Source organism: Crinia signifera, chromosome 5 (assembly GCF_055691185.1).
Source record: "Crinia signifera chromosome 5, ASM5569118v1, whole genome shotgun sequence".
Lineage (NCBI taxonomy): Eukaryota > Metazoa > Chordata > Amphibia > Anura > Myobatrachidae > Crinia > Crinia signifera.
The window spans coordinates 222,209,153-222,231,290 of record NC_139221.1 but is presented as its reverse complement, the minus strand read 5'-3'; the positions used below and the strand labels follow the sequence as shown (position 1 = coordinate 222,231,290).

Sequence of the window (22,138 nt, the reverse complement as noted above, 5' to 3'; positions counted from 1 at the left end):
CACCATGAGCATCTGAACTAGCAGGGCCATGATGTACTACTGTCATCACGGTCAGATGAACAGCAGCTCCCCCCAGAGCTTGAGAAAGGTAAGCAGCGGGGCATATACCTCCAGCACATAGACGTAGGGGATCATGGTAGTGCCCAGCTCGGCATAGCACAGCACACCCACTATAGAGAACAGGCCACACTCGGCCCAAACCGGCAGCAACCGTCCGGAGGAGACTGCCTCCCACAGCATGACAGTCGAGGTGACAAATGCTGGAGCAGATGATGTTGTCCACAATGATGACCACGCCGTTCACCAGTGTGATGGCTCACTTTAGCTTTGCGGCGCCCCGCTCCTGTTTTCCCAGTGCATCTTGTGACTGGCCTCTTCCTGGGGCCCCTGACTGCCTGTGCTTCACACCCTCCCATGACATGGCTGTCGGCGGGTGTCTCCTGTGCCCTAGTGCTACTGGTCCCTATGTCATGGAATTGGAGGAGACCCACACACTGTCATCAGTCGGGCTCTGCTCCCTACCATGTGCCAAAGTGGTCTACCGAGGTGCTACTCCCTCACGTATCAGTTTCTTTTTGTGTGAGTCCCTCCCCAAATAAGATACAGAAGTTGCACTTTCTTCAAAGAAGTTTTATTCCATGCATATATTTAAACTCCAAAATATACAAAATAGTAGTAGTAAAAATGTGAGCTTTTGCAGGTAGGCCAATATACAATCAAATCTTATCCTTTTCACCCGGAATGAGCTGGAGTAGATTAGGATGTATACCGATATTGTGGGTAAATATTGGTCCCTTCTGGGTCAAGCGTCCTCACACACCAACGTGTTTCTGACGTCCCCCTCCTTAAGGGTGTTTTGAGGAAGGACGGTGATGTCAGAAACGCGTTGGAGTTTCTGACATCACCGTTTCATTGGCGTCCACTTGTTTGCCAGAGGAAACTGTGCCTGTGACCATTGCAGCTGTTACTATCCCTGCCAATCAACGCAACCCAGAGATGAGACGTTCGTAAGCAGTACTGCGGTAAAACGTCCACTGCCACCCCGGCATGACACCAGAGCGATCTCATCCCACGGCCCTTCCTCTGCTCCATCTAGTGCAGCGATGCCCTGGGAACAGATCCCTGTAGTCATTTATGGCATCAGAGCTCCATCTCACTGCCCGGCTTTTGCAAAGTGGTGTCCTGAGAACAAACTCCCGCACTCATTGGTGGAGTACCGACACTAAACTTACCTGTAGGTAACGTGTATACTATTTCATCAATCATACCTATTAACGGAAGTAACATTATTTATAGCGGAATATTGTGACTTTTTTTTTTCGTGTGAGCAGAATTTTTATCTGTCCCTTCTTCACTGACCATAAAAACATACATTGTAATTATTAGAACATTAACGCTATATATAGTTTCATATGTTTTTGTTTTGTTTATTGAGATATAATTTAATTGTATATTGACCGGTCAATTTTTTCATGAGATAAAGATACGCTTTGATATAAAATTTTGTGGTCTGAATTTCTTTCTTGTCAGTCAGCAACAACATTATTAGAATCCCATTTTTGTAGTTTAATTTCTTATTTGTTGAGCACCGTTTTGGATGGACTTCCATAGGTCTGATGATCATTCAGCTGCGCTCGCAATGCTTCGGGTTGCCGTTGATAGTGGGATGGCGTTAAAAATGGGGGGAGGGGGCATTTAACATAGTCATTAACCATCAGGGTGGGTATACAATTAAAAATCGGGTCTGGGGGGCATTTAACATAGGAATCAGGCATGTAAGTGCCTGTGCGATTAAAAATCGGGTCCAATCGCGTCGAGATGCAATGCTATTTTTTGGTTGTACAGTTCCCTACGATGGAAAAGGTGGGCACCGTGACAATACACAAGTACCGCATAATCTGTCTTTAAAATATAATAACATAATATACAGGATAGCTAGGTTGAATTAGATGGAGGCAAGTCTTTTTTCAGCCTTGCCTACTATGTAACTATGTAACTTCCCCAAATGCTCACAGACATCCGTTACTGTGAACAGTGCTCTTACTTGCAGTTACCTAACTTACTTATCAGATACTGAAGGAAAAGTTTAGAAGAGTGTATGGTTCTAAAATGTTGCTAGAATGAAAACCTTAAAAAAATTGTTTAATTAAAAAGTAATATATTATTCAGCAGCTCAGTTGTGTTTTTCAAACTTAAATCAGCTAACCTCAAATGTGCCTTTTGTTCAACAGTACCGAGCACAGGGAAATGTATATGTGAGGTATAATCTATGCTATCCCTTTGCAAAGGTTATAAACAGATGTACAATAATCAGTTGTGTCTGCCGCTTCTTTATCTGCTCTCTGCCAGTTTCCTGCCATATAGTCTCTGGCACTACTCCATGCCTCCAATCTGTTCTATTGTTAGAAAATTATCAGGCTGACAGTAGTGCTCTTAAAGGGAACACTTTTTAGGAATAGAAGAAAAACAGTTGCAACTGTACAGAATGGCAAGAATGATGCAGGATCTTAATGCAATTAAAGCAGAACTATTTATATATATATATACACACACACACACACATACATATATATATATATAACCTGACGACAATTTGACCAATAAATTGAAACGTTGCTGCTAAAGCTGCTATCTGGCCATTCGGTTTCTATTGGAAGAAAAGCCACGAGTGCCCCACCGCAAGTCTTCTATATGTATATATATATATATATATATATATATATATATACACACACACAGACTGCTCAAAAAAAATAGAGGGAACACTTAAACAACACAATGTAACTCCAAGTCAATCACAGTTCTGTGTAATCAAACTATCCACTTAGGAAGCAACACTGATTGACAATAAATTTTGCATGCTGTTGTGCAAATGGAATAGACAATAAGTGGAAATTATAGGCAGTTAGCAAGACACCCCCAATAAAGGAGTTGTTCTGCAGGTGGTGACCACAGGCCACTTCTCAGCTCCTATGCTTTCTGGCTGATGTTTTGGTCACTTTTGAAAGCTGGCAGTGGTTTCACTCTAGTAGTACCATGAGACGGAGTCTACAACATACACAAGTGGCTCAGGTAGTGCAGCTCATCCATGATGGCACATCAATGCGAGCTGTGACAAGAAAGTTTACTGTGTCTTTCACTGTAGTGTCCAGAGCATGGAGGCGCTACCAGGAGACAGGCCAGTAAATTAGGAGACGTGGAGGAGGCCAACAACCCAGCAGCAGGACCGCTACCTCTGCCTTTGTGCAAGGAGGAACAGGAGGAGCACTGCCAGAGCCCTGCAAAATGACCTCCAGCAGGCCACATTTGTCTACTCAAACGGTCAGGAGGGCCCGACATCCACAGGTGGGGGTTGTGCTGACAGCAACACCATGCAGGACGTTTGGCATTTGCCAGAGAACACCAAGATTGGCAAATTCGCCACTGGCTCCCTGTGCTCTTCACAGATGAAAGCAGGTTCACACTGAGCACGTGTGACAGACGTGAGTCTGGAGATGCCAAGGAGAACGTTCTGCTGACTGCAAAATCCTCCAGCATGACCGGTTTGGCAGTGAGTCAGTAATGGTGTGGGGTGGCATTTCTTTGGGGGGCCGCACAGCCCTCAATGTGTTTGCCAGAGGTAGCCTGACTGCCATTAGGTACCGATGTGAGACCATATGCTGGTACGGTTGGCCCTGGGTTCCTCCTAATGCAAGACAATGCTAGACTTAATGTGGCTGTAGTGTGTCAGCAGTTCCTGCAAGACTAAGGCATTGATGCTATGGACTGGCCTGTCCGTTCCCCAGACCTGAATCCCATTGAGCACATCTGGGATATCATGTCTCGCTCCATCCACCAACGCCACGTTGCACCACAGACTGTCCAGGAGTTGGCGGATGCTTTAGTCAAGGTATGGGAGGAGATCCCTCTGGAGACAATCTGCCACCTCATCAGGAGCATGCCCAGGCATTGTAGGGAGGTCATACAGGCACGTGGAGGCCACACACACTACTGAGCCTCATTTTGACTTGTTTTAAGGACATAACATCAAAGTTTGATCAGCCTGTAGTGTGTTTTTCCACTTTCATTTTGAGTGTGACTCCAAATCCAGACCTCCATGGGTTAATAAATTTGATTTCCATAAATAATTTTTGTGTGATTTTGTTGTCCGCATATTCAACTATGCAAAGAACAAAGTATTTAATACGAATATTTTATTCATTCAGACCTAGGATGAGTTATGCTACTGTTCCCTTTATTTTTTTGAGCAGTCTATATACATTTCTCCTTTACTGCTTGCACTCAGCAATTTTAAACCAAAAAATCTATTGAATATATACTCGTTTCATATAGTTGTGTTTCTCCGAAGAATATTCCTGCACCAGTGATGAGTCTTTCTGCTATTGTGGATGTTGCACCTTACACTATCATAGTCTGTTACTTCTACCGTTACTCTCTTCCAGACACTGCTCTTATGTGTTGTGACCATGTCCTTAATCATACAGGTTGACAGGTTACTGTCTCACACAAGATACTCAAGTTACTGTCTCACACACATACTCTCCTCCAGATATTACATTCCCATTAACCGGATTTCTGTATCTGTCCAGTGCAAAATAGAGGACACCCTAAATTAGCAGGCATTAAAAGTTGAATAAAAGAAGATGCTGGGCAGATACAACTTACAATTTAAATATAGTATTTGAGTCCCTTTTTTGATAAGTATTGTACCTTATATTATAAAGTGAACTGTACAAGCAGTGTCAGACATAAGACAATAAGTGCCTACCAGGAAAATGGAGCTGCAATGTCCCATTTAAGGGGTGTGAGAAACCATTGAGTAGGTGTGGTCATTAGCAGGATTTGTGTGACTGCACAATATTATATTGTGTCCTTTTTAGGATTTCTCAGGTTTCCAGACAAAGTACTGCGCTCAATGTAGTCTAATAGTGTGTACAGACAGTAAGATTTGGCTTCCGATGTTCCCGATATAGGGAACATCGGAAGCCATATCTCATGCTTTTTTAGGGCTTGCAAGCCCGATGCGCTGCCGATGCGCGCATATCGGCAGCCAGATAGAGAGGGCAGGCAAGACTATATAGTGCAGATCTGCCGTGTGTACACACCATAATACATTTGATTTGTGCCCACTTTCACCTAATAATAATTGTCAGACCTGGGATATGATTCTGGCTTGAGATGACCACAGGAATAGGTGCTGACTGGTATTTAAACATGGGTGCCTTAACAAGGCTTGAGCTCATAACCGGGAGGTACCTTAGAACAGTAGGCCCGGAGGCACCGTACCCACAAAAGGAGTTTAAATACAACAAGTATTTATTTGGCTCGCAGATGATGTAATATAGCGGCAGTTGGTAATAATTTGGTAATGCAGTATCAGAATTATCGGTATATACATAGATAGATACATACATACATATGGAATTGTGGGTTCTGCGGGTGGCACTCAGAGTCTAGTTGAAGTCAGATAATGAACTGTAAAAAAGTGCTTTTATTTAAGAATCAACATTTCGGGGCTCTTCTCCCCTTCTTCAGGATAAACACACTGCGCCATGAGTACAAAGTATATAAACTTAACTTGCCTCTCCTGTTGCCCCGGTCCCCTGGCTTGGCGGAGCGATCCCCACTTCCTGAAAGTTGCATCTGCTTCTGGCGGATGTGCGTCACCCCCAGCCTGCCGGTTCCCATGGCAATGGCAAGGTTTACAATCTGTGTATAAACAATGACAAGGGAAAAATAAACAAAGTGCTGAATATAAATGCTACTAGTGCTTAAGCAATGTGACATCATAGAAAACATTACCCAGTGCTAGCAGCCTCAAGTAGCGATCGTGTCTCGTATGGGCTGCCACTTTGTTGCGTGCAGCCGTAGGCGGCAGCTTAATGCCACGACTGTGAGAATACTTGGCATACACCAAGTGCTATATTAAACTTCTGATGCAGATACATATAGAAACCAACTGCACTTTTCCCCTTTTCTTTCTTTTTCTAAGATACATTTTTACTATTTATATAGGCGTTGAAGGCTCTTGCTGCTCGAGATGTGGGCTGATGTCGACATGCCATGTTGTCTTCCATCCATATGTTGCAGCCGTCTGCTACAATGGCACCCACCACAACAGACACAGTACATTTGGATGTTTAAATGTGTGAAAAGATGTTAGAGGAGCCAAACTGTTTACTGGCCTCCCATTCGTCCCTGAAGATTGTAGAGAACATGAAAACTCACCACGTCATGCTAGCCCCCTAGTTCAAATGTGATCAGTATGGGGGTGGTCATAAGGGCTAATGTTATTACAGATGGACCTACTTTTAGATAAAATTGCCAAACCAAGATGTTCATTGAGGCCCTTTGGGTGCATAGTCCCCTACCTATAAATCCATCGTGTCCCCAACTGGAGGAGTTTCTTGCCTCATTCTCCCCTATGTGGACTGGGGGGGAACATGATCGATAATTTTGTATTTAAGCATAGCCATGCTGTGTTTTGCCTCAATGAAATGCCTGGCTACAGGCTGTTCGCCAGTACCAGTGTTAAGAGCTGCCTGTATTGCCTGCCTATGCTGTGCCATCCGAATTTTAAACTGGCATTCAGTCTTCCCTATGTAGTATTGTCTGCACGGGCATATGATGACATATATTACAAAACGGGTAGTGCACGTGAGGGGCCAATTCATTTTGAAACGTTTCCTTGTGAAGGTTTGGCAGATGGTATCGCCTGTCTCCAATATAGTTGCACGTTGTGCAATTCACACATTTAAAGCATCCATTGCCCAATCTCAGAAAATAAGTCAAGTTGGCTTTTTTGAATTTGGATAGGTCAGTCTTGACCACCAGATGCCTAATATTTCTGCCCCTGGTGTAACTGGGCATTAGAGTTTATGCTGCAACCCTTTAAGATCTGCATCAGTGGTGACTATGGGCCAAAGAGCTTTGCCTCTTTTTGATGTATGTCCATTGTTGATGTTAAACTGGTTAACCCAGGGGTAGGGGGGGACTCATGTTTATTTTTTCCTCTTGGTACTAGTAACTCATGCTGGCCCTTTGACGCGCCTTACTTAAATCTTGTGGGGGATACTGGAATTTTTTGGTCATGATATCAAGTTGCTGTTCTGTTTCTGCAGGGTCACTGGTGGTGCGACACACCTGGATGAATTGAGTCATTGGCAGGCCCTTGACCGTGGCCCTAGGGTGGAAACTCTCGTGCCTCAGCATGGTATTCCTATCCGTAGTTTTGGTGAAGAGGCAGATACTGATTTTTTTATTCTCTAGTTTGATCTTTGATCAAGAAATTTCCTTGTTGTCATGCGACATTGTTAACTTGATTGGACTGGTTGACTGATTGTGCATTTCAACCAGCTACTCCAATGTTGTGCCGGGCCCCCCACCAAAAAATCACAATGTCATCAATATATTGATAATACAGCCAAACCCTTTCAATAGTCTCCTGAAGAACAAAGAACAATTCGCGCTTGGTCTCCCACATGAACGTGTTGGCGAAGGTGGGTGTCCTTATTGCTCCAATAATCTGTGATAGGTTTTTATTGAAGGATTATGTGAAATAGGGTCAAAGCGCGATTTCGGTCCCAGCCTCTGAATTCTGGGGCGTAATGATTATACATACGTATAAATATAGTAGACTTGATAGAAATGTGCAAATCGATTTGGAGCCCCGTGGACTTGAGAGATACCGATAATGCAGAGTACCGATGCAGAGTATTGCTTACGTAAAACTGATGGAGCAGGAGTATTGATGGCGGAACACCGTTGGATCAAGAGTAGCGATTGCGAAACACTGATGGATATGAGTACGTAAAACTGATGGATCAGGAGTATCGCTGGTGGAACACAGATGGAACAGATATTGATGGTGGAACACCGATGGAGCATAAATCGATGGTGGATCACCGATGGAGCAGATATCAATGGTGGAAAACCGATGGAGCAGAAATCGCTGGTGGAACACCGATGGAGCAGATAAGAGCAGATATCGATGCCAGAACACCTATGGAGCTGGGCACAGCCGCAAACTGGAAGGGTCACAGGTATTGGGATAGAATGGAATCTCCTAGGCAATTCTTATAGCAACCAGTGAGCGGAGATTGGCTGGGCAATCAACAGGATAGCCGGATACTCAGGTTTGGCTCTGGAGAGTCAGATGAGCGAATCACACATGGCAGCACCTGTGTTTGGAAGCTGAGATTGACATTCAGGCTAGACTCGCTGTGGATAAAGTAGGACTGCTGCACTGCACACTGAACGCAGGCAGCGCTGATAGAAGCCGTACATGCAACAAACTGAGAGCTTGGGCAGACACTTAAGAGGTAGGAATGTCTGTTTAGTCACCTGGATTGTAACAATAATATAACCAGTTTCAGCATTTGAATAATAATAATAGTAATAATAATATTATTATTAATGATATTAATAATATGTGCCATGTTCATTTGAATCAATATAACTGGTGCCCCTTTAGTATAATAATATCCTTTGCTACTTTTAGAATAATTATAATAATAATAAAAATTATTATTTTTATTATTATTAAAACCTCTGCTTAATTTAGTTTAATGGTAATATGTACCCTCTGCGCAACTGACAACCTGCCGATGCCTAAATAGTCACTTGACAAACAGTCACTATAAACTACAATCTCAAGTCATTATGTGAGCCTGAGACTATAGTGCAGCGACCCCTGTATATAAAATGAATCTGAGCGGTGGCCGCCAGATGTTAACCCCATATTAGTTTACAATCTTGGTACCAATACTTGGCTGGTACAATATAACATAAAAAATTCTTATCTCTTACTCAAATCTATAACAAATAAACAGTAATGAAGTTCCCAGGAAGTCGAAACCAATTGTTCTTTTGACTAAATTGGATCAAAAGAACATCTAAAAAGGGGCAAAAGGCATGTCACTTCTATTAAACCATACTGGCCCATTGCCCTAGCACAGTAGGAGTTCCTGCACTGATCAGTAAACTCCTCAGCATTGTAGGGCAGCACAGCAGTTGTATGTACAAGGGGACTGCTTGTCCAGGCCAAGGTAGTTCTATAGGGACCAGTCTCCAGTCTGCCCCTATTGACCCCATCCCCTGATCATAGGGGATGGCGTTACAAAGCTGGGTGGCCAATTGGGGATTTAACCAACCAGTCTGATATAGGGGTACAGTATATACATCACTGCTTGGACATAGAAAAAGTACCAGCCAATCCACTCCCACCTGTCACTTTACAGGCTGTGGGGCAGATTTATTAAGCCTGATGAAGTGATAATGTCACTGATGATAATGCAGCAATCCGCTCCTAACTGACACAGCAAAGACTGTGTTTGAAAATGACAGAGTTGGTTTATATTTTATCTATCTTCAAGTGCTGATGTACATTCCCTCCTGTGTCCAGCAAACTGGCTAGACCAGGTGTGCCTGTACCTCCTGTAGGTATGAAGCATTCAAGTTTGGGGTATGAGACTTACTGTACCACCCCACACAATTTAATATTGTAATTTTTACTTATATAGGGTGTGTTAAATACATGTTCCATCCTTACAACAGAAGCAAAGCAAATAGCAATGTTTTATTGCGTTCTGTGTATTATGGTTGAATATTTCTGAAAGATCCCAGTTGCAACTTTAGATTTTATACTCACGGCCCTTGTGCTTCTGGCTGTTTACAGGGTAATTTCAAATCTATAATGTCATCACAGATTATTGCATTTTAAACTTAAACAGCCTTAAATTACCTGTCTCATTTAAAGTCAATAAGGACCTATCGAAAAATTACTTCATTTTTATCCATTGGCAACATCCATATTTCCTCATAGGACTTATGAAATATGAAATGATACAAATATGTAGCATCACTTTATAGCATCTTGCATATGCATGGCTAGAAGCTCGATAAAGTAATTTAAAAAAAAGTCCATTTTAAAGTTCTTCGGAGTTATGGCATATCATCTGATAATCCAATCCGCATATGATTGAAGGAATGCTTTGGCATGACCTGAATCTCCTGCACAATTGTCTGTCCAAACCTGCCATATAGGGCAGTATTCAACGTCGAAAATTCTCCGTGCATGGCGAGAGATTTTTTCTCTCGCCATGCACTCTCCGTGTTCCGGAGCCTCCTGCTCCCCCTATTCAACGTGTTAAAGACTCGCCGCCACTCGCGGCGAGTCTTAACCCCTGCAGCGGACAAGCGTCCGCGGCAGGGAGCTGTCAGGGAGCCGGGGGACGTAGCAGCCAAGAGAGATTAAAGTCTCTCTTGGCTGCTGCAGGGGATATGGGGTGGGGAGCAGGGCTCCCCTGGACCCAGGCAGCACAGGCTGCCCCCCCTATAGCCAGCGGGGGACCCAGTATTCACTGTACCCGAACGTGCATCGGGTGCAGTGAATATATGAATATCTAATGAGCGGCTCGAGCGCTCCGGCCCCCTGCTGGCTGCACTGTGTAAAAAAAAAAAAAAAAAATATGTAAAAAAATATATTTTTTTAAATTAAATATATATTCATGTGCTATAGGCACATGAATAAAAATAACATGGCCCTTCACAGAAAAAAAAACCTGATTTTTTGACACCAAAATTAAAAAAAACACCCTTTTAGTTTAAAAGTTCACATTCCTGCTCTCCATCAAAAGATGGAGAATTTCTACACGGAGAGAGACGGCGAGAATCACTTAGAAAGACGGAGAATATTTCACATTGAATAGGGTGGCTCGCCTTTGGAGAAAAAAAACCTCTCTCCACCGCAAGAAAAGCACAAACTCTCCAGAAATCACAGCGAATTTTTCTCATTGAATACTGCCCATAGTCTGGGTGAGTTTATTCTTGCCAGAAGCGCCTGATTTATATTTTATCTAGGGGCATGCAGCTTAATGCATCCTGAATAATCTTCCTTTGGTTTGGTTGGTTTTATCATTTTTGCCTAGTATACAGTCCAAGCCATATAATACAATGTGCAAATGCTTTGAAGATTTTAGACCGCAGTTGTACTTGTCAATCAAGGTGTTATTGCAGTTTTGCATAAAGAATAAAGCTTTTACAAATTATATACCTGCCTGGTTTTCCTATAAAGAACCAAGCTTGCTATTGATTAGTACTGAGTTCAATTACTTTAATAGTGTTATCCAATTGGCCCCAATGACTTTTCACCTGAAAAAAGTGGTGATGTGCCAGTATTGGGATTTTCTGTGTTCCTGGCGGTGACCTGGTTGGGCCAGTGGAGGGCTCTGGAAACAGGAAATAAGGTTATTTGATATATTGATGACATGCACTGGGAACAAGGAACAGCTAGAACCAGAGGGTTAGTGGAGACCAGGAACAGGGGTGCAGAGTCTAACTCGCCAGTGGTTTTCACCAGGGAGCCCCGCAAGGAGCTTTAGACTTAGCTGCGCCCGACAAGCAGGTCACGCCCCCCCTGCCCTGGTCCTCTGGAACAAACTGACTGGCGGCAGCAAGTCACAGGTGGCTATAACGCTGGAGCACAGCTGGAAGTCGGAGAGGGATGTTGACAGCCTGGGAGCAGGAGAGGGACGTCGACGGCCTGGGAGCCGGAGATGCTTGTTGATGGTCTGGGAGCCAGAGAGAAATGTCGACGGCCTGGGAGCCGGAAATGCTTGTTGACGGCCTGGGAACCAGAGAGGGATGTCAACAGCCTGGCAGCTCAAAATGATTGTCAACGGCTTAGGAGCCAGTGATGGTTGTTGATGGCTAGGAGCCAGTAGTGATTAAAAGGATAAAAAACAAAGCGCTAAAATAATTGCAATACCATAAAAATAAAAAACTTATAATGTATACATCTCTTTTTTGAAAATGTGCAAGGTCTGGGTAAATAGTATGAGTACTTTGCTGTGGTGGTAGTGATTGTCGACTATCAGGACACAGATGGTGTTAGTCACTGACTTATGACAATAGCAAGTAGTTGAAAAAGGTTTTTATGAATCCGCATAACATCTTATGTCAATATTCAATGATATCAACCAACATGATTATCATCAAACGTGATCTGCGATATAACCTGTTGGTGGTGCTCCCAGAACAAGTTTCAGAGAACTCAACTAGGAAAATGGGGTCTTGCAGTAGAATGCAAGAAAAGACTGATTTAGTCTTACCTGGGGCACACTTTAGTTTAATGTATGTTAAATTATTTTAGTTAAAACGTAACTTTTAATTTCTGTTCCTTAAAAGAAGGGGTGACGTTTGTCACTGGTCTGCACCTTGTGATTGTAAGATGCAGGTCTTAACAATAGTTCAAAATATACAAACGTTACACACAGATATCTGTCTTTTTCAGATGTGATTATATATATTCAAATATTTTCATCATTCATTAGACACAGATGACATTTTTCTCCATTAGCGAAGATTCTTTTTTAAATAAAAATATTAATATTTCAGACGTCCACAGGAAAGTTGCCTCTAGGGATATTAAAATTAATACAAACCCCTAGAGGCAACTTTCCTGTGGACGTCTGAAATATTAATATTTTTATTTAAAAAATAATCTTCGCTAATGGAGAAAAATGTCCTCTGTGTCTAATGAATGATGAAAATATTTGAATATATATAATCACATCTGAAAAAGACAGATATATGTGTGTAACGTTTGTATATTTTGAACTATTGTTAAGACCTGCATCTCACAATCACAAGGTGCAGACCAAAGTGACAAATGTCACCCCTTCTTTTAAGGAACAGAAATTAAAAGTTACGTTTTAACTAAAATAATTTAACATACATTAAACTAAAGTGTGCCCCAGGTAAGACTAAATCAGTCTTTTCTTGCATTCTACTGCAAGACCCCATTTTCCCAATAGGAAGTAGTTGGCCTGGGAGCCAATGGAAGGTTGGCCTAGGAGCTAGTAAGATGTAGCTGGCCTGGGAGTCAGCGGTGACCTCTGCTGGTGATGGCTGGATCCACTGGGATGAAGTAATGAAGTAAGCAGTCGGCAAACTGTCAGGTAGTGGGTTAACCAGCAATAGTACTGGAGCAGCAGCAGCATGGGACACCGAACAGGGACCAGAGGGACACAGGGGACATCGCGCTGTGGATCACAGCTGAAGGAAGCACAAAGTGCGGGCCTGCACCACAGGATGCACCAGCGCAATGGTAAGGGACGCGGCCACAGACATGGTTGAACACCGCGATTCCTGATACTGATGGTCATTATTGGGCTATCCAAATAGGGCTCTATTTTTGGGGGCAAAAAAATACCTGTTTTGGGGTAATAACATATGGGATTCTGAATAATTTCCCAGACCATACACATGATGTTATTGTGGATCCACAGGCTTCTTATTAGGGATCATGCTTTGGGTGCCCGAAGTATGATCTATGAAAAGTTCCATGTTATATTGGCTAATTGGATAGCCCCAGAATAATCCATTAGTTGTGGGAATTTACAGCAGCTTAGTAGATATTGCCCTATATCTTCTCTTGTATTTGACAGCGAGAGTTAGTGAGTTATGTTTTTCTTAGTAGTCATTAATTGGCCTAACTGATGTTTCTAGGTTAAAAAACAATACTAACCTTTAAAAGACACTTAGGGAAGGCATGCACAAAACAAATACTCCTATATACATATACAGTATGTAATGTAAAAATCAAAACATCTACACACATTAGTAAGGAAGGTGAGTACCTTCAAACTCAGAATTTATCCAACAACCTTTCATGGAACTTTGGTAGATCACAGCAAAGAAGGGACTCTATACAGTAACAGAACAGCATGTACTGTACATGTTTAATTTTAACACAAACTTAACTTTTAGCAAGCTTTTTTTCTAGACCAGTGTGCTACATCCACTAGGTAGCACATAACACGTATTATTCCTTATGGATCATTTATAGATTCAAGTTTGTATGAGAACTCGTGGAAAAGTACTAGCCTTAGGGGTAAATTCAATTAGATGCAATAAAGTGTTACATTTTCGAGTGATAACAAAATTGGTGTTAAGGGTTTCACCTAATAATTCTTGCTTTTTTTTTCACGTCTTATGCACAGGTGAAAATGGGGAAATTTGCATGTACCTCACAAAAAGACAAACTCATTTTGGATAACGGTATTGAAGTCCATTAGTGGCAATAATAAAAGTATTTGGGGTTCTTAAATTTTGTCAAATGGCTGTTATACATATATTTTTTTTAAACAGTGAAAAAAGTAATAGAGAACAATGTGATACTTAAATTAGGTATGTGTTAGGCAAATGTGTGGGTACAGGTGTACCAAGGACAGATATCAGGTGGTTGGCTAAATCCAGGACAGAGGCGCGGGGTCTAACACACAAGGGGTTCTCACAGAGAACCCTGAAAGGGAATATGGGATTAACAGCACTGGACATGCAGGTCACAAGTCTCTGCCTGGGTCACCTGATAACTGAGATTGGCAGCAGCTGCTCAGGAGGAACAGATGAGAGCAACTAATCAAGATTCCGGACTGACCTGATGATGTGCCAGGAGCTGAAAGGATGCATGCCAGCTTTTCAGGATTCAGGGCTGAACTGATGGGGTTTGTTGGAGCTGGGAGAATGCAGGCCAGCTATTTAGATATTTCAGGAGCTGGAAGAATGCAGGACAGCTATTCAGGGGTTGCAGGAGCTGGGAAAAGGCAGGACAGCTATTTGGATGTCACATAAGCTAGGAGAATGCAGTGCAGCTATTTAGATGTTACTGGTTAGGCAGACAACGCGGATAATTCCAAGACCAGGAACTAATGGACAGCGAATTCAGAAGTAATTACCATATTCCAAATTTGGACCGGAAAGATAGCAGTATGCAGGAACAAACTATAACCGGCTGAGAGGTTCTGGCCGGAAACCAATTTAAAAGAAAGTCCATCCAATCACAAAAACTCCAAACAGCAGATACTGTAGGTGATTAATTAAAAATGGGAACAGGTGCCCTGCTGCTGTACCAGAGCCAGGGTAGTCAGGCAACCCAGATTGCAGAGAGACCCAGCGTCCCTGGTTGCCTGGCAACAGGAAACATCCCTCTGCCCCGCTAATAGTTGTTGTCAAGTCCTTGTTGCTAATCGATGACTGAGACTAATTCCAGGAGCCAGTAGTGCTGCTAGCTGAGACATATGCAGCGCTGCTTAAGGGGCAAGCCGGTGTCTGACAGCCTTCAGTGTGGCAGCTAAGAGTATGCATAAAATTCCTGGAAGCATGTATTTGTGTCATTTTAAGCAACCCCTGAAAACCCCTATTATCTGCCCCTGACTGAGCCTGAGCTGACCTACATTAGTAAATGTACCATTGATTGGATAGAACGTGATTTTGTGGGGAATGGGGTTTTATGTTTCCATCAGAGTTATTTAAAACTATTTCTCCAAGTGGAAGAGGGCTTTGAGGTACATGTAAAACCCATTCACTTTGAAAACATATCATTCACTTATTAGAAAAATATTGCTATATGAGAGTATAGCCTTTCAGCATTTTTAACTTAATGTAAAATATTTACTAATCTCCGTATTATGGTTGCACCGTTTTAATAAATTGTACTTTATTCTGAAGGGTATAGAAATTGCTTTTGCTTTGAATTACTGTAACCCGCTGCTTGTTTACTCGTGCATAACCGAGCCCATATATTTATTCTTTTTATAAATCTTTGAAATATGCCTGGAACTTTGTGTCTTAGTACAATGGTTTATTTTCTATGTCAAATGCATTTTTTTCAGTTCCTGACCTTGTAGATATTGCAACACAATTACTATAAAATAATTGGCAAAGGAGATGCAGAACACTATAAAAGACTATAGCAAAACAGTACTATTAAAAAGAAAAAATATTACTTTCAGATCACTTTAATTTTAACTACCTGCTGTATACTAAACCATAATACAGGACATAATTATGTGAAAATTGCTATCTATCTATCTATCTATATATATATATATATATATATATATATATATATATATATATATATATATATATATATATATATATGGGGCAGGGGTTTGGCACTCCTTGTAACAAATGCAGCTACGCCGGTGCCAGCACAAAACGAATGTAGAAGACTTGCGGTGGGGCACTCGTGGCAATTGTAGAGAAGCAAAAAAGATTGCCAGCTGATTTTAAAGCAGCAACGTTTCAATTTATTGTTCAAATTGTCGTCAGGTTACAAAAGAATAAAACATAGAACATACCTTTATAGCACATTGACACCAGGGAAGTGAGGCTAAGATGCCGGGGAATGGGAGAGCCGCCCACATGGGGCGCAATATGATGACATCACGCGTTCAGCTAGTGAACAGCGTGCAGGAGAGCTGGTTGCCATGGAGATGGCTTGTAAGCAGACTGCAGTGCTGGGGAAACAAAAAAATCACCTAAATAAACAAAAGGGTGATAAGGGACTAGAAAGTATGGACATAATAAAAAATGAAAAAAGTTATTAATAGTAAATATCTATAAGCAGTCTCGGACTCACTTCCCAAAGCATTACATATTAATCATGGAGCAGGTATGAACATTATAATATACAGATAAATAGCAGCAGTAACGCTGAACTCAATTTAAAGGTATAATAACCGTATAAAGTTGTCATGCTCTATAAAAATGTAATAATAAAAAGCTTTATGGAGTAGAACTGAACAATATCACCAGAAGACAGCAAAAGAAATTTGTTCATTAAGGCCTTTCGGCGCAATAGTACCAAGGCGGTGTATCCACCGGGCTTCACAACGTAACAGTTGAGTGCCACGGTCGCCACCACGGATGTTGGGTGGCACCCAATCAATCATCCTATATCTTAGACTATGTAAGGGATGATGATGCTCCACAAAATGTCTAGCTTTAGGGTGTTCACTGACCCCAGAAGCTAGGGCCAGGCGGATGGTACTCCTGTGCATGGTCATCCTCTCTTTAAATGTCCTAATAGTTTTGCCTATATAAGACAAACTACAGGGGCAAATTAATTGATAAATAATAAAAGAGGATTTACAGGTAAAATTATGACGTAATTAAATCAACTGGCCGGTATGCGGGTGACTGAAAGAATCGCCGGTTAAAAGAAATTGACATGTGGTGCAGGCGCATCTGAAGCAGCCTTTTTTCTTATTGGCACCTAACCATGTTGTAATCAGGGGTTCAGGATCAAAGGACACGTTAGTCTTAACCAGAATGTCCTTAAGACTGCGGCCTTTAGAATAACATGGCATCACTCGATGCTCACTAAGAGGCAAGGACGAATCACTCTTAATTAGAGGCCAATTAGCTTTAACCAGGGATGTTGTGTCGACTGAAGCCACATTGTAGCGATTGACCCAAGGCATGACTTTAGACATGCTTTTATCCTTGGGTTTGGATTGAAGTAATGATTGACGATTCAATTGTAACACCTTATCCTTACAGGACAGCAGATCTTGGCGATTAAAGCCGCGTTGCTGAAATTTTTCTATAAGGGTATCAATTTGTAATTCACAATTTGCACGATCACTGTTAATGCGATAATAACGCAACATTTGTGAATACGGTAAAGACATCACAAGGCTGCGGGGATGACAAATGGTTGGAGATAACATAGTGTTACGGTCGGTGGTTTTTGTGTACACACTGGTAGATATACTACCTGCATCAAGGGAAACTTTAACGTCCAAAAAATGGACATCAGTGCTAGAAGTTTCAAACGTGAACTTGATAGCATTAATTGTGTCATTGTGTTTTAAAATTAACTGATGGAGTAGACCAATATCACCTTGCCAGATGGCAAACAGGTCGTCAATATATCTTTTAAACACAATAAAGTGATCGGCAACAGAAGAATCAGATAAAAAAAAAAAAAATGTCAAATTCAGCAGAAAACATAAAAATGTTAGCATATGACGGAGCTACGGAACTGCCCATTGCGCAGCCCCGTAGCTGTAAATAAAAAATATTGTTATAGATGAAAAAGTTGTTATGTAAAATTAAATCCATGAGTTCAACCAAAAAAACAATTTTAATGGGGTCAAAATCGCTGTAAGAATTGAGAAAACGTCGTAAGGCCACAAGACCTAATGAGTGTGGGATTGTTGTATACAAATTTACAACATCAATGGTGGCCAGATGGCAATTGTCAGGCAATCTTGGGAGCTGGTGAAGAATCTGTAAGAATGTAGTAGTGTCCAGAAGGAAAGTCGATTGTACTTTAATCAGAGGCTGTAGAACATCATCAAGGTAAGTTGCTGATGGTTGCAACAAGGATCCACATGCCGACACAATCGGTCGTCCCGGCGGAGGGGACAGACCCTTGTGTTTTTTAGGTAATGTGTATAGGCAGGGGGTAATTGGAAAGTCCGGTATTAGTGCCTTTTGGATTTCCTTGGTGATAATATTGGCATCAATATATATACCTGTATGCAAGGGCATACAACATTTGTGGGAGAGGGGCAGGTAGAAAATATCCAAGCCTGTTCAAGAACACTTCTAAAAGTGTCAGAGCGAGATTAAGGTAGGGGACCGGGAGACACTGTACCCCAATCCCCCCACTGTCAAGGGATTCCCAGAGCATATTGACATCACTGACTCTCACTACTGTGGAGCAGTAGAAGGAAGAACCTTGCAGCCAGAGTGTGTCCAGGATAGTAGAGCGCTTCCTGACCAGAGGAAAAATAGGAGGGACAGAGGTCTGTACACAGATGGGTAGAGATATGTGCCTGGGCCCTGTGTAAACTGTTAAATGATAAGAACATTCAAGACTGGAGAGAGACACATAGATAAGGCACTCCTGGCCACCATACAAGCCCCAGGTGGGATGCACAAGTGGTAAATGTATGAGTATGCTTTTTCAATCAATGGCGCAATGCAGTGAATGTTGATATCATGAAATGAAAAGTGTGACCATGCAGACATGACTGAAGTGAACCATGTCCTATAGATTGTAAACTTGCGAGCAGGGCCCTCCTACCTCTTTGTCGGGTTGTTTCTACCCAGTTTGTTTAATCACTGTTGTTTCCAATTGTAAAGTGCAAAGAAATATGCTGCGCTATAAGAAACTGTAAATAAATAAATGTTATAAAGCCAGTCTACTTAACTGGGTAATGGGACAGAATTTGTGAGTCTTCCAAACTTTGTGCAAATTTTAATTATTCCTTACAGTATGTAAACATAGAATTCACTGATCACCATACTTGCTCATATTGTGGCTGCTCCTTCTGGGTGGAGGCAGCCAGCTTAAAATCACCCCTGCCACTCAATGCTGAGATTACAAGCATTGTAAGGTGGGATGAGTCAGGGACAGGGTCACAATGATGCGATTCAACGTGAATTGTATCATCACTCTCTCCTTACTGTAGTCGCTTGAGGGTTATGGGCAGCTGCATGGGGCTGCATCTGGCCAGGTGACTTGGCAACTCGTCTGAGGAGTCAGAATGGTCACCTGATTTTTTCAGAAGCCTCCCTTCCTTTCTGGGAGAGTAAGCAAATATGCCAATCATTCTACTACCATTATTTCCGAACTAAATCATACAGCCACACTAAGCACTCTTTCATTTGTAATCTGAATGTGCATGTAACATTACTGTATGTAACACTATATGATGTATCTTTTATTTCTCTATTGATTGTAAACTTTTGAGCAGAGCTTATATTATTACTGTGTTTTGTTTCCATTTGTGAAGCACAGCAGAGTATGCTGTCATTGTATAAAAATAGCAAGGGAAAAGATATGAGTTGGTTGAAAGTGTTGTAACCAATAAGGTAACACATTTGTTGTTTAACTAAAAATATAAAAAATGTTTTCAGTGGTTTTAAATTGATTAGGCGGTGCTCCCGGATTCAGAAAATGAACATATAGAAAGAGATGAAAAGAAGACTCTTTGCTGGGGCACTACTTATTTATAAATTAATTAATTATTGTTAGGAGACCCTAAAGGCCCACTTACACTGGCCCCGATTTGTCCTAAGGACAAGTCGGACCAGTTTGCCCAGAGCCCCCCGGCAGCTCCCCGGGAGGCTCACATGTGACCTGGCACTTAATATGCCATTTTTGCATGCAATAAATCGCATGCGATTTATTGCATGTAGTTCTCCCGGGAGCTGCTGCAGTGGTGGGGGGAGGGCAGAGAGTTTCGGCCAGCTGGTGGGGGTGGCTGCTGTAGCTTGTAGTGGCATTTTGCTGGGCGGCGGGATACTGGCCCGGCCGTTGATTGGCTGAGTCCAAGCCAATTAACGGCCGGCCAGTCATTTCAAAATATTCAGCAGCCGCATCCCGCTGCGTAGCAAAATGCAGCTACAAGCTCTAGCAGCCTCCCATACGCTGGAGCCGCTTGGACGGACCCCGCTGCCCCCCCCATGCCGCCACCACCACCAGCAGGCTTGACCCCACAGCCCACCCCCCACTGCACAGGAAGGAGGTCCCAGGTTGGGTGGTCGGATGGCCAACAGGTCCAACCACCTGCTCGGGTCTGATGTGCACGGGACCGTGCATCGAACCTGAGGGGACATCAAATTGAGCCGATTTCACCAAAATCGGCTCAGTGTATGGGCACCTTTAGATTATAATAATACAATAATCATATATAATAATACAATACTCTCCTAACATTAATTAATAAATAAGTAGTGCCCCACTTTTTAGTTCTCCTTTTTCCATATATTGTATAAAGAATGTAAACAATAAATCATTGATGACATAATTAAGAAAATATAAGTTTAGTTTGTAGCGCAGTTTACAAATATACACAAATGTGATTGTATACTAAATAAATTTCTAAATAAATGCTGCTTGATCCTTATAAATCCTTCACACAACTTACTGCATCTTACTCTCTTCTAGATATGAACAAATCCTTGCGGAGCCCGACCCTCTGCCTGTGTATGCTTTAAAATTGCTGGTGCCTTTGACTGAATACAGTCCTCCATTTATCAGGTAAGCATTCATAGATAAAGTAAAGATTTAATTTTGAAAATATTTTTCTTTTTTACATGATAAATGTTGACATTACGTAATGTCCACAAGCAGACAAGATGCTATACATACTCTTTTTATAGTGACATCACTAGTAGTCACTGGGCAAATACATTCTTACAAGTAAAGCCACAGGTTAAACTCCGGTCTGCTTCATCTAAGAAAGTACAGAGCATTGCAATGCACTAACTACATATGCAGCCAGATTGAAAAGGCACTTATTTGTTTTATTTGTTTTGTTTTTGTGAATAGGTTGACATTATAAGGTCGACATGACGATGGTTGACATGAGTTTTTTTTATTTTTTATTTCACTTCATGAACTTTTTCATACTTTACTATTCACATGAACAATAAAGTGTAGTGGTAGTGGCACCTTGCTTAAAGTTCATGTTTGGAATCCATGTGCTAAATCTACAAATTGACACAAAAAAAACCCTTATGTTGACATTTTCATGTGTCGACCATTCCCATGTCAATCTTTTTGTTGTGTTGACTTTTTCTCTATGCCATAATTGTTAGTGTTGACCATTCGGGGACTGTCAACCTGGGACTTTGTCGAGCTGGGACTGTTAACCCTTTATATAGCAACTGATGTGGCTGTAGTTAGATGTTTTATGGTATAATAAGGCATAAAGGACCATGCACATGATGCTGACTGGTTGATAGTAACTCGGGATGCCAATCCAGGGATCGGCAGGATCCCAGGATTTAGGCCAATTTTGACATGGGATTGGATCCTGCAATCCCAGGATTACAGGATTTAAATTCACTTTTCATTCCTTACTGCTGGGCAGAGCTCAGCACCAGCAGCGCTTGCCTCAGGTTCTGCCCGGAAAACATGTTGTGTGGCTGCACAGCATGATCTTGGAAGTCACGCTGTGCAGCCACGCACCAGCCTTCCTCACCCGCTCTCTCTCCGCCGTTCTTGATCTCTTTCCACGTTGTGTTCCCCAAACTCTGTGCCGCTTCTTTCACCCACCTTTGGCTTCTATCTCCACCCTCTCCTCCTCCACATCTCCTCACCGTAGGACTGCTTTTAAGAACTTCTTTGTGGCAGGAGGCCAATCCCCGGAATCCTGGAATTTAAATTTTTTCCAATTGAAAAAAATGGCCTGGGATTGGCCTCCCTTAATTTGGCCAAATGGGCTACATTATGCTCTATGTGACATTTTGAAGCTATCGATAATGTGGAGTTTTTCAAAACAAAATTTGTTTGTGTAGATTCAGTCTACTCTACTGTAGGTCAGTGAAT

At 42.0% G+C, this 22,138-nt stretch overlaps 1 protein-coding gene across 1 annotated transcript in view; it reads left to right on the top strand.

Moving 5' to 3' along the window:
• Nucleotides 1–22,138, top strand: part of ULK4 (unc-51 like kinase 4) — a 704,158-nt gene that overhangs the window by 317,916 nt on the left and 364,104 nt on the right. Inside the window, exon 30 of the mRNA XM_083188569.1 lies at nucleotides 20,753–20,845. Within this exon, the coding sequence (XP_083044695.1) occupies nucleotides 20,753–20,845 (93 nt within the window). The remainder of the gene's footprint in view (nucleotides 1–20,752; nucleotides 20,846–22,138) is intronic.